The sequence below is a fragment of the Apiospora kogelbergensis genome (genome assembly GCF_038363985.1).
Source record: "Apiospora kogelbergensis strain CBS 113332 chromosome Unknown utg000005l_segment0_segment0, whole genome shotgun sequence".
Lineage (NCBI taxonomy): Eukaryota > Fungi > Ascomycota > Sordariomycetes > Amphisphaeriales > Apiosporaceae > Apiospora > Apiospora kogelbergensis.
Window position 1 is genome coordinate 3,474,662 of NW_027117422.1, and position 11,109 is coordinate 3,485,770.

Consider the following 11,109-nt stretch of genomic DNA (forward strand, 5'->3'; position numbering starts at 1 on the left):
AGCCAAGTTTGGCTGAGTGCCCCTTTTGCTGGCAGGAAACCTATGGGCGTGCCCCACGATACCGGTGCACCGCGTAAGGTCGTCCCCGAGCCTATCTAACTTTGTCAACGTTGCTTTATCTTGCTTCTTCTCCTCTCCCTCGCCTCCTCTCCTCCTTTTCGTATTTCCCACTCTTCAGCCAATGGAATACTAACAGGGACGTCTAGTTGCTCATGCGGATACATGTTTTGCAACATCTATGGTATAGAATTAGAAGCTGCGTCCACTCATGAACCTATGAACATCGAAGAGTCTCCAGTCGAAAGAGCCAGACGTCAACTCAGTAGCTATGTTTGGAATGTACAACACATTCCTGAGGCGATGGAGCGGATTAAACAGGAACTCTGGGGATCCTCACACCCGCCGGTAGAAATGGGGATACATAAGCTTATGCTATGCAATCTGGCTTTACAGTGCTCGGTTCTTAGAGCTCAGACAGCTTCGCAGAACATAGCTCGGTACACCCTACAGGATTCTATTAATTCGGCGAACGAGTCCGATGAGGCTGAGGAGACGGATCCCGACGAAATGGAACTTGAAGAGGACCCCGATGAGACCGAACTTGAGGAGACGGACCCCAACGAGACCGAACTTGAAGAAGATTCTGATAAGACGGAGCTAGAGGAGACAAGTTTGAGGAGACAGGATAGAATGACAGACAGAATATGTTGAGCGCCGACGACAGAAATCCCTTCAGCACAAGTAGTGCCGCGGACAATGGTGGTAATATTGTCCACAATAGAGGTAGACGACAGCATCGCCGACAATAGGGGCGAATTCACATACCGTACACCATGCATCAACTTCTGGTGCCCTCGATTGGGGAGAACAACCAGAATCACACACAATGGCTTAGTCTACAACAGAGTATTCTAGCAGTAATTGGTTCAGAAACATACTTTAATAAAACTCTGGCCGTCGTCAAATTAGCACATACTGCTATATCTGATATACTATCTTAGACGTGAGCTTAAAAAGATTCGGTACTTCGCGAGAAGACTGACCTATAGTTTGTGTACTCTTTTCCTGCGATAAAACAACAGGGTCATGCGCTACTCCTTTATCAAGCCTTCTTCCAGCGCCTTGATCTGCAACGCGAGGAACCGGCCATAGTACCGGCAAAGTGCAAGGTTCCCCCCATGAACCAAAAGCCGGGGTGGCCGCTCCGGCGCCACATGGTCCTCCACTCGCCTTCCTCGTCAAAGCCCCAGACATCCTGCAGCGACGCCGCCATGTCGGCGCCGAAGATCTCCCGGGCCTGGGTGCGCATGTTCTGGTAGCCTGTGGCAAAGACGACCTCGTCGGCCTCGACACGGGACCCGTCGGCGAACAGCAAGCCTTCAGGCAGCACCTCGACGATCTCCAGCCCCTGCTTGATCTTGATCTTTCCGTCGATGATGAGCTGGCTGCAGCCGACGTCGATGTAGTAGCCGCCGCCGCGCTGGAAGTACTTGAAGAAGAGTCCGGCGCGGTCGGGCCCGCTGTCCAGCTTGAAGCCGACCTTGGCGAGGCCCTCGAGGGTGGCGCGGTCGTTCTCGATGGAGAGAGTCGTTACCTGCTGCTGGATCGCCTTATGAACCGACCTCGGGAGACTCCAGAGGATGAGGTCGGCATCGTCCACGGGGGGCTTGCCTTCGGAGTAGAGAGGAGCTAGCCCAATTTCGGTGATGGAATTTGACGAGACGACACAAGTTGACGATCTCTGGACCATCGTCACATCGTAGCCGTTCTCGTACAGATCTTGGGCGACTATTCATAAGGAATCAGTACAACACACACCAGTAACGAGATCACTAACGAGCGGCCTCTGAATATTACCGCTCGTAAAGAAAAGAGACGGAAATAGGGATAGACCCAGGAGGAAACGTACTATCATGCCCTGAATTGCAAGATCCAACGACGACGGCGCGTTTCCCTTCCGAGCCAGGATTTGCTCCTGGGAACTCTGAGCTGTGGCACAAGCGTCCACGGAAGCTTTCCATCCCCTTGATGGTAGGGAAGTTCTTCTTGCCCGAGTGGCCGGTCGCTTGAATGACGTGGCGCGGATGAAAGGTGTGGGTTTCTTTCGTGTCGCCCATCTGACGCTCTACCGTGACCGTCCAGTGTTTCTTGGCGTCATCCCACGTCGCCGAGGTCATTTCCGTCTTGGTCCAGACGTTCAGCTCCAAGAGCATCGCGTAGGCCTCAAAGAACTCGGCAAGCTTGTCTTTGGGGGTAAAGACGGGCCAGTGCAACGGAAAGTCTAGATAGGGCATGTGGTCGAACCAGACCGGGTCGTGCAGGATGAGTTGCTTGTACCTTTGGCGCCAGTTGTCGCCAATGCGAGTCTCTCGGTCAATGACGAGAGACTCGACGTTCAGCATCTTTAGGTGGGCAGCTGAAGCCAAGCCGCCCTGGCCGGCGCCAATGATCAGAACGGCGGGTTCCGACTCGTCAAAGCTGGCCTGCGCGGCGCGGGCCTCTCGCCAGTTCTTGGTGCCGCCGCCGCCTCTGTTCTCGTCTCCCTTGGGTCGATGAGCTCCCCGGGGCGATTCGAAGCCGTTCAACCCTCGCAGTGCTGTGTAAACGGCAAATGCTTTCCACTGCCCATTTTGTGGTATCAGTCGGACATATCCTTGTCCGGTGCCGGCTTCCGTCACAATCTTCAGGGCGAAGGCGATGCATTTCGAATCCCCGTATGCATCGATTGGTGCGATGGCTGGAGAGAAATGCGGTGCTGATCTATCGATGGAGACTTGCTTCAAGCTTTTGCCATGGACGACGAGGTATTGCCGGATCTGATCCTTGCCCCGCAAGCCACGCAGGTCCCAGGATAGGCCGAGATGGTCGCGCCAGTGGCCTTCTTCAACGAACAACTCCGTAAGAGCCCGGCAGTCTTGGTTCCCAAGATGTGTGTTGAAATGCTCAATGAATTCGGTTGCAACCTGGTCGGCGTTCACAGAAGCGGGAAGTTCGCCCTGAGGGAATTCTGCTGGCACCGTATTGAATGAGCTGGGTTCGATACGACTGCTCGCGGGTATGTCTAGAAAACCGTTTGCTTGGACTGCGGCCATGTTTCCAACGACTTTGGGCTGTTGCTACACGAGGGATGGAGACTCGGTGCTAGCCGTGAAAGACGTCGGCCTTTCTTATACAGCAGGCCACAGATGAGAGCGGAACCGCAGCAGTGTGCTGTCGTAGACTTGGCAGAGATGCAGGAGACGGTCAGCTCTATGCAGCATGGTGGCGGCAACTAATGCAGGCTGCGTCGGTAAGCACGTTTGAACACAGGCGTAGCCAGGCCGTTAGTCGATGCCCAGCTTGCGGGGTTGTGCCTCCAAGACGGGGTTTGGGGTAGAACTAATAATGTATGCAGTAGTAGAGGGCAGCAGCCAGCAGCGGCACCAGCAGATCTCGCCCCCTCCCGCCCCTATCTCGGCTCCTCGAGGTCATGAAATGGGCTATGCTGGGGAATACCCGGCCTGGCCACGCACCTCGCTGCCGGGTCCGGTGACTCCATGCCGGGCGCGACTGCAGAGCGGGGCTTCCTGAAAGGGGATGTCCGCCACGGAAAAGGTGAGAGAGAAAGAAGATAAGCGAGCATGGTTGCCCGTGATTGCTGGTTACTTGGCCAAGTCAGACTTGGGCCCAACTATGACTGGCGTGGCCCATGCCACCGCTTACAAAGCTGCTCTTCGTATAGCATGCGTCCGTGTATATAATGAAGAGACTCCTGCAAGGAGGTGCTGGATAGTTCTCGGCAAAAGTATCGTCACGATGGCTACAGTGTCGGAAACCACCACAACCGTTGAGCTCACCCCGCTCCCCGCACTCAACAACCCGCGGTCCAACCCCGCGGCAGCCACAGCAGCAGCAGAGACGGCTCGGCTCGGCTCAACGCGTCAACGCATCTTCGACGTGGCACCGTCCAACATCCCTGAGCAAGGCCACGCGGTCCCTGATCACCACGCTGATCATTCTTGCCAATGTCGTGCAGTTCGTCTCCAACTTCGTCACCATCGCCGCCGGCACCACCTTCACCCGCGACTTCGGACGGAAGTCGGGCCCGGGCCAGGCCAACTGGATGCCGGCCTCTTACAGGTATTCCAGCGAAGAGAGCAAAACCAATGTGTCGAAAGCAGTTTGCTAACCCCGTCTCTGTGTGATGAAACAAATAGCTTGACGCAGGGTGCCTTCGTCCTCATCAGTGGCCGTCTGGGCGCCGTCTACGGCCATCAGCGCATCCTTCTGCTGGGCGGGGCCATCATCGTGGTATTCTCCATCGCGAACGCCTTCTGCGCGTCGTATGAGAGCTTCGTGGCCGTGCGCGCCCTGACGGGCGTCGGCGGCGGGCTCGTCATGCCCAACGCCGTGGCCATGATCACCATCATGCTGCCCCCGGCCGGTCGCGTAACCTCACCATGGGCTTCTTCGCCTCGGCCGCGCCCATCGGTGGCTGGCTTGGCGCCCTGTTCGCCGGCGTCTTCGCCACGTCGCGAGCGGAGTGGAAGTGGCTGTTTATCTTCATGTAAGGGACCTCCTGTACACAAGAGTACGTGTAGTCGTATGACAATGCTAATGCTGGTATAATACCAGAGCTGCTCTTGGAACTTTCGTCTTTGGCGGGCTCGCTTTTCTCTTGCCTCATGAACAACCCATCGATAAAGAGGGAAAGATCGACTACACGGGCGCATGCCTGGGCGTAGGAAGCCTGCTGCTCTTCAACTTCTGCTGGAAGTGAGTCTGGCATCTCAAAACGCTTGCAAATATTGCCCCTCGCTAATTCATAGTATAGCCAAGCGCCGTCTGTGGGCTGGAAGACACCCTACGAGATCGCCTGCTTGGTCCTATCACTGGCCTTATTTGCCTCGTTCCTCCTCTGGGAGAAATTCGTGGCAACCGAGCCCGTTATGCCCCTGGACATATTCCGGACGCCCACCTTCACGGCCTTGGTCTTCGTCGTTCTGCTGAGCTACATGAGCTTCGGCATATCGCTCTGGTACATGATCTCGTGGCAGCAGGAGCTCCGGGGTTGGAGCGTGATGCAGACCGCCGTTGGCTGGATCCCCTTTGCCATGGGAGCCGTCGTTGCCGTGGGACTGGCCGCTTGGCTAATCCCGCGCATGGCTGCGCAGTGGATCATGGCCATCGGCATTGGTGTCATGGTGGTGTCCAACCTCCTCCTGGCTACCATGCCCGTCCAGCAGACGTACTGGGCGCAGACTTTCCCGGCGGTGCTTGTCGGCAGCATCTGTCCGGACTTTGTCTACGTGGCCGCCCAGATCATCGCGAGCAACAGCGTCAGTCGAAAGCAGCAAGGCGTTGCGGGCAGTCTGATCGGCACGTTAAATCTCTATGGCAACAGTCTGGGTCTCGGGTTTGCCGGCACTATCGAGACCGAGCTTACAAAGGGTCAAGTCGACCCCATCAAGGGGTATAGGGCGGCCCTTTACTTTGGCGCTGCTCTAGCAGTGGCAGGACTTTTGATTGATTTCGCCTTTGTCAGAATGCCCAAGGACGAAAGAGAAGGGTGGGGTGCAGATACAGAGGGCGAGACGTATCACGACGAGCTTGGTGTCACCGGCCACGCCACTGGCGTGCAAAGAGAAACGCCAGTAGGCAGTCTTGCGTAGGGAGTTTATGGTGTTGATTGAGTAGCTATATTCGACCCAAGTTGTCTGGTGCTCCCCCAACTCCCTGCTGGGCGCTCAGAGGCCTGAATGTGAGGTTTAGGAGGATGTGCCAAGGATCTGAGCAAAGGTAGGTCCCATCGCATTGCCCTTGGAGTCTGTTTGGGTAGCCTGCGTGGCAAATGCCAAGAATACACCCTGCCAGCCCTCCATCTCGCCACTCCCCGCTTTGAAATTGAAGATCATGCCTCCGTCCTGATATACCCCGTTCTCCTTGGCGAAGTGGCCGGCGTCTCCTTGATTCATGTGAATATCGTGGATGCCATCACCATTATTGCCGTCATACTTGCTTCCAAATAGGTACATGTCGGCCTTCTGCTCCACGGCAGCATTGAGGATCGGGTTCAAGAAGTCGAGGATGTCATTGTCAGGGCCGTTCTCGTGATAGGGAAGGATGCGGCCCTGCTGGGGCTTGACGAGCTGACTTCGGTAGTAGTCAAGCCCCAGGCCATGCGCCGTATGGTCGGCGATGGCGTGGTAGCCCGGCTGCAGCTTGGACAGTTTCTGGGCTACGGGGTGGGCATGGTCGAAGGAGGTGATGTCCCAGAACACGATGCGGGAATCGCGGTCTTTGGATTTGATGTCGACTGCGCAGTCGAGATCAGAGCTGTTGCCGTCAGTGAAGGTGATGTGGCCATGGTCGTTGTCTTTCTCGGTAGGCTCCCATTTGGTTGCCGTGCCTCGCCAGACTCCGTATCTCAGGATGGGCATCTTGGAATGACTACAGGATAATAGGCGTGATGTGGATAGAGGACGCAAACAACTCATGAGCATGCCTGCTAGAGCGAATGGGCTTGGCGTTGGTATTCATATATCATGAGTGAGTCAGCTGTAGGGCCTAGAACACGTCATGTAAGACATGTCAGCCATACCAGATCTTACCAAGGCAACCTTGTCCGACGTGAGATGGAGGGAGCCACCGAGGCGAGCCGAACGTGTGCCTCCAACACGTACGTAACCACTCTACTGCACCTGCGCTTTCACTTACTGTAGCAAATGCCTAGCTGAATCCAGTAAGGTGCGGGTATGCTGCGTGTGACTTGCAGAATAGGGCGAAAATGCCATTGTCCTCACGCGGGAGTCTCGTCATGGGAACAACTTCCGTGAGCCCTCAATGACTTTAGCAGGATTACAACAGTGCACTATTGAAACAGTGATTAATTATTGACACACCAGAAGCTATCAAGAATCACATCAAAGCTCCAGAGTATGCTGGGCAGCCTCTCTGTACAGCCGCCCACTCATCTCGACACTCGAAGGTAGGAGATTTGGTGTCGCCGGCGTCGCTATCGGGATCCGTTAGCAGAGCCTCAGCCTGCGCTTGTATGGCTCGCAACCTTCTTTCGTTCCTCTTGGCCGCCTTTTTCTTGCTCCTTGGCTTCTCTACGCGGGGTCCCTTCGGCTTTGTTAGGAATCCAAGGGTTTTGGATGCAATAGTTGACGGCATGGTGGGCTCTGGTGGAGTTGACCGCATGAAGCGCTGCAAGGGCTCGGGTAACTTGATTAATGCATTGACATCGGACTCGGTCTCGTTGATGAGGTTCTCCTACATCTGATTCAGAGATGTAGGGAGGACAATGTTAAGTGTTTGGTGGCCTTCGACCTCTGCGGATAACGAAGCAGGATCCGAGATGATCTCTCCATTGTTTTCCAACATGATTATGTCAAACTGGGTAGCCTCACTACCAGAATCATCGCTGTTGGGGAGCAACACCTCTCGAGGAAACGCCGTTGTGCCAGAGCATGGAGTGCAACTGCTTGTTGGAGACATAATGTGCTTGCTTACTAGTAGAGTTCAACAAAGAGAAAGGAAAGCACGGTCGTCATACAAGATAAGTTGCAAGTGAATTGCAGATGTGGAACCGCAACTGTCACGCCTTTTAGATTTACTTCACCAGGTCGAAGAAAGGTTTATTTAGAAGAACCAATCTCTATCCGATATACCCTGGTACCAATTACCTCCCTTACCAGCCAACACGATCTTGTGCTTTCCCAAAAAGGGGGCGGGTGAAGATAGGATGCAATCCCTCTACAACGAGGTCTCAGGACAATTACAACTCGGCGTGGTTTCCTAACGAAATCACATAAATAGAAACAACATTCGCTTAGTTAGCATACTACGAGCTGGGACAACACGGCTGAGCAGCCGAGATCAGTATCAGGCAGTGACAAAACTCTAATCACGTTGTTGTAAATATATGTTGCTGATTGGCAAATGCTCGTTGAAAGAAAACTAGTGTCTATCTATTGCTCGTGATCAACAAATCCTTGGGCTGTTCCCCGAATACGAGTAGATATAGACGATATACTAGGGGAAAGCACATAGACCCTATCCCGATATCCACAAGGTAAACGATTCCGCTATAGGAGAAAAGAAAATAGACTCAGGGTATCAATCATCAAATATCGGGGAAAACCGACTCGTCAAAACCCCCACGGCCCTGTATAACAAACCAAGCCAGGTCGTTCATCAGGCATCGCATATATACGTTATGCTAGCCCGTCAGAAAAGCCATGCAATGGGTATAAATCAAAAGACCACCTATTATGTCCCGTCGTCTTTGAATACCCCCATCTTAGAATGAATGGGTATCTGAGGTTGTTCATCAATCATCAATAAGGAAATTCGTGCGACGATAAGGTAATACCGTCGATCAGGACATCTAGGGCGTTGAAAATTCAGACCGTCCGCCGCGGATGAGATGGCAGCATAAGGTCACCAAAGCTGCGCGGCGGAACCTGATTCGTATGCAGTGATAAGAGGTGAGAGGATCTGAACCAAGCAGCGAATGTAGGTGATTGGTATACCCGAATAACAAAACAAAGACAGAAAAACACGCCTGAACACCGTTGCATATACTCGCAGCTAGCCAAGCCATCCTGAAATGCAGATAGGAGCGCCATGATGGGGAGTAATAGTCATCATAAGTCGGAAGAGGTTCGTGAGCCATGGTGTCGTGAAATGCAAAAGTCGTAAATGTAAGGAGACGAAAAGGATTGCCGAGGTGATCCGACCATAATGAGTTGTGTATGGGTCTTGAGAGAAAGGCTGCCATGATAGCCTTCTAGTAAGCAGCTGTGGCGTTGGTTTCGCTTGTAGCAACTGCTACGAGTGCTTGGAGGCGAAGCATGTTGTCCTTATCGGTGGAGTTATTGGCCGGAGCTGGCTGCTGAGAGATTGTGGGCTGCCTTGCTGGAAATCCTGTGAAGTGGCTGATATTTGGATGAACCATGCGCCCGACCCGTTCAACACGAGCAATCTTCTCAGGGGGCCTTCGTTGTGGATAACTGGACCATTGTACCATCCGTGGCGCTTTCCCTCTCGTGAACGAGTGAAAGATGGTGCCGACATGGTGTGTTGGTGAAAGGCCCTGTTGCTACCGCTGGGTCCAGGATGTCCATGCTCGATGATGACAGCGTCATTGAACCTGACCGTTGGTGGGTTCATCCTGACTCTGTCGGCCTCGGCCTCGACAGCTTGGTTTACTTCCTGAGCCCAAGTACCTGCACCATCACGGGGGGCGTTTTATTTGAAGCTATATCAAGCCGTGTGAGACCTCGGTGGAGGCCCATGTCCCAGTTAGCCGTACCCCGTCTGCCTTCAGACGCACTCTCTGCAGCCGGGAGGAGTGCCGGTGGATGCGACGACTCGGAATCAATCATCATTGGCGAGGGGTTGCGTCTAAGGGGAGAGGACGGCCGGTGTGGAATAGGATCGAAAGACTCGATGCCGGGCAAGCGGATCGAACTCTGCGGTGCAGGGTTGGCAACCGATACGGGCCCGGCGACAGGACTTTGGAACTGAGAAGGCGTGATGACCTGGCTGAGGCGGCTGCTCGTATTGGCAGTGCTGAAGTTGCTGGAGTCAGGATGCCAAGTCCGGCGACGCCAAGCTTCATCGGCAGCATTAGACACCGAATCCCGTCGAGAAAATATAGACGACGTTGGTGAGCCTAATGTGCTCGCGACAGGAGAGAAAGCACTCTGGTTTGTGGCGCTGATGGGCGAGTGGCCGAACAAAGGTCTTCCAATGCTCGCGCCATGAGGCGACTGGAAAGGATTGCCGCCCGATGGGACACTGAGGCGGCGTCCAGGGGTTCGTGAGCCAGTATACATACTTTGGGATCGAGAATGAGACGATGTGGGCGAGGCAATTCCAGACCATCTCGGGCTGCTCTGTCCTGTCGAAAAGGTTGCGGAAGTAGGTGTGCTAAAGTCACTGGGGGATACAGCCCGATAGGAATATTGACTGTCGCCGCCGGCGCTGTGGTAAGACTCGAGTGACAATCGCGACCGCGGGTCAGCCATCACTAGAGGTGGCGGCCGTCGGCGAGCATCGTCACGACTGCCAAGGTTGGAGCCTATAGAACCGATGCTCGAGGTGGAGAGCGATTTGGAATGACCGCGGTTTGGACCACCAGCCATACTTCCTGCCGTAGAGGCACGAGCTCTACCTGGTTGACGAACCCGGTCTGTCCGGATCTGTCGTTGAAACCTAGTGCCCGTTGCCGCCAACGAATCGATGGGTATGTCTTCGTTCACGTGAACCGTCTGGGCATGCTGGCGCAGGTTGTCCAAGCGTGAGAACCGTCTCGAGCAGTGGCATTGAAAAGGGCGTTCACCCGTGTGTTTCCTTCGCTAGGAGTCAATACATTGTGGGTATGGAATGGCGGCAGCGTACTTACCGAATATGCCTTGCCAAATGCTCGCTCCTTGTGAAACTGAGGTTGCAGGGCGGGTAATCAGTACAATAGAACCTCTGCGACTTCTTCTTCTTGTTCGACTTTGTTCCATCGGCGTTAACGCTGTCATCATCGGACCCAGCCCCATCGTCGCCGTGACCCTCTCCATCTGAGTCGTCCATGCCAACGTCTTCTGAATCGCCTCTCGATTTCCTAGAATGTTGGGAGTTTTCGCGATGTGGTACCGTCTTTTCATCAATGCTCTCGGGAATCTGGACGGCCTGAGGAAACGGCGAGGTGGGCAAGGGACGCTGACTGAACGTCGCCTTGGTCGGCGTGGGAGTTGTGGGGGAGGGCGCCATGGTGCTGTCCTCCCGTTTTACTTCGATATTGACCGGCCTGAATGTTGCGGCCATATCGAAAAGGGCTATAGATTATCGCAGGCGTTGGTTTATAAATGTGTGGCTGGTGTCGTCGTGAGTCGGGACGTAGTATAGGACGTCGTTCGTAAATGGCCACAGTGGGTGGGGATCGGAGGGGTGAGATGATGAAATGCGACACAGAGCCAGAGTAGAGGCGGAGATGAGGAGAGAGGGCGGAGAATGGGGGTGAAGGGGGTGATGGGAGAAATAGTAAAGTAAGTCGTGTCAAGTCATCCGATAGTCTTTTCTCTTCCACCGAAATGCCTTATTGCCAATTGGGGGGTGGATGGCTGTGAT

At 54.3% G+C, this 11,109-nt stretch overlaps 5 protein-coding genes across 5 annotated transcripts; 1 reads left to right on the plus strand and 4 right to left on the minus strand.

The window, feature by feature from the left end:
* Positions 1 to 1,102: 1,102 nt before the first annotated feature.
* PG998_007728 (uncharacterized protein) lies at positions 1,103 to 3,092 on the minus strand (the record flags this gene model as incomplete). The annotated part of the gene is made up of 2 exons (XM_066874544.1): positions 1,103 to 1,788; positions 1,910 to 3,092. 2 exons carry the CDS (start codon positions 3,090 to 3,092, stop codon positions 1,103 to 1,105), a joined length of 1,869 nt encoding a protein of 622 aa, XP_066730489.1.
* A 703-nt stretch (positions 3,093 to 3,795) lies between these two features.
* PG998_007729 (uncharacterized protein) lies at positions 3,796 to 5,651 on the plus strand (the record flags this gene model as incomplete). The annotated part of the gene is made up of 5 exons (XM_066874545.1): positions 3,796 to 3,825; positions 3,881 to 4,119; positions 4,197 to 4,570; positions 4,686 to 4,755; positions 4,814 to 5,651. The coding sequence occupies 5 exons, from the start codon at positions 3,796 to 3,798 to the stop codon at positions 5,649 to 5,651; spliced, it is 1,551 nt and encodes a 516-aa protein (XP_066730490.1).
* Positions 5,652 to 5,747: 96 nt separating this feature from the next.
* On the minus strand, positions 5,748 to 6,419 carry PG998_007730 (uncharacterized protein; the record flags this gene model as incomplete). The annotated part of the gene is made up of 1 exon (XM_066874546.1): positions 5,748 to 6,419. One exon carries the CDS (start codon positions 6,417 to 6,419, stop codon positions 5,748 to 5,750), a length of 672 nt encoding a protein of 223 aa, XP_066730491.1.
* A 478-nt stretch (positions 6,420 to 6,897) lies between these two features.
* Positions 6,898 to 7,479, minus strand: PG998_007731 (uncharacterized protein; the record flags this gene model as incomplete). The annotated part of the gene is made up of 2 exons (XM_066874547.1): positions 6,898 to 7,254; positions 7,312 to 7,479. The coding sequence occupies 2 exons, from the start codon at positions 7,477 to 7,479 to the stop codon at positions 6,898 to 6,900; spliced, it is 525 nt and encodes a 174-aa protein (XP_066730492.1).
* A 1,335-nt stretch (positions 7,480 to 8,814) lies between these two features.
* On the minus strand, positions 8,815 to 10,806 carry PG998_007732 (uncharacterized protein; the record flags this gene model as incomplete). Its single annotated transcript, XM_066874548.1, is given in 3 exon segments — positions 8,815 to 9,198; positions 9,213 to 10,341; positions 10,394 to 10,806. The coding sequence occupies 3 exon segments, from the start codon at positions 10,804 to 10,806 to the stop codon at positions 8,815 to 8,817; spliced, it is 1,926 nt and encodes a 641-aa protein (XP_066730493.1).
* Positions 10,807 to 11,109: the final 303 nt, after the last annotated feature.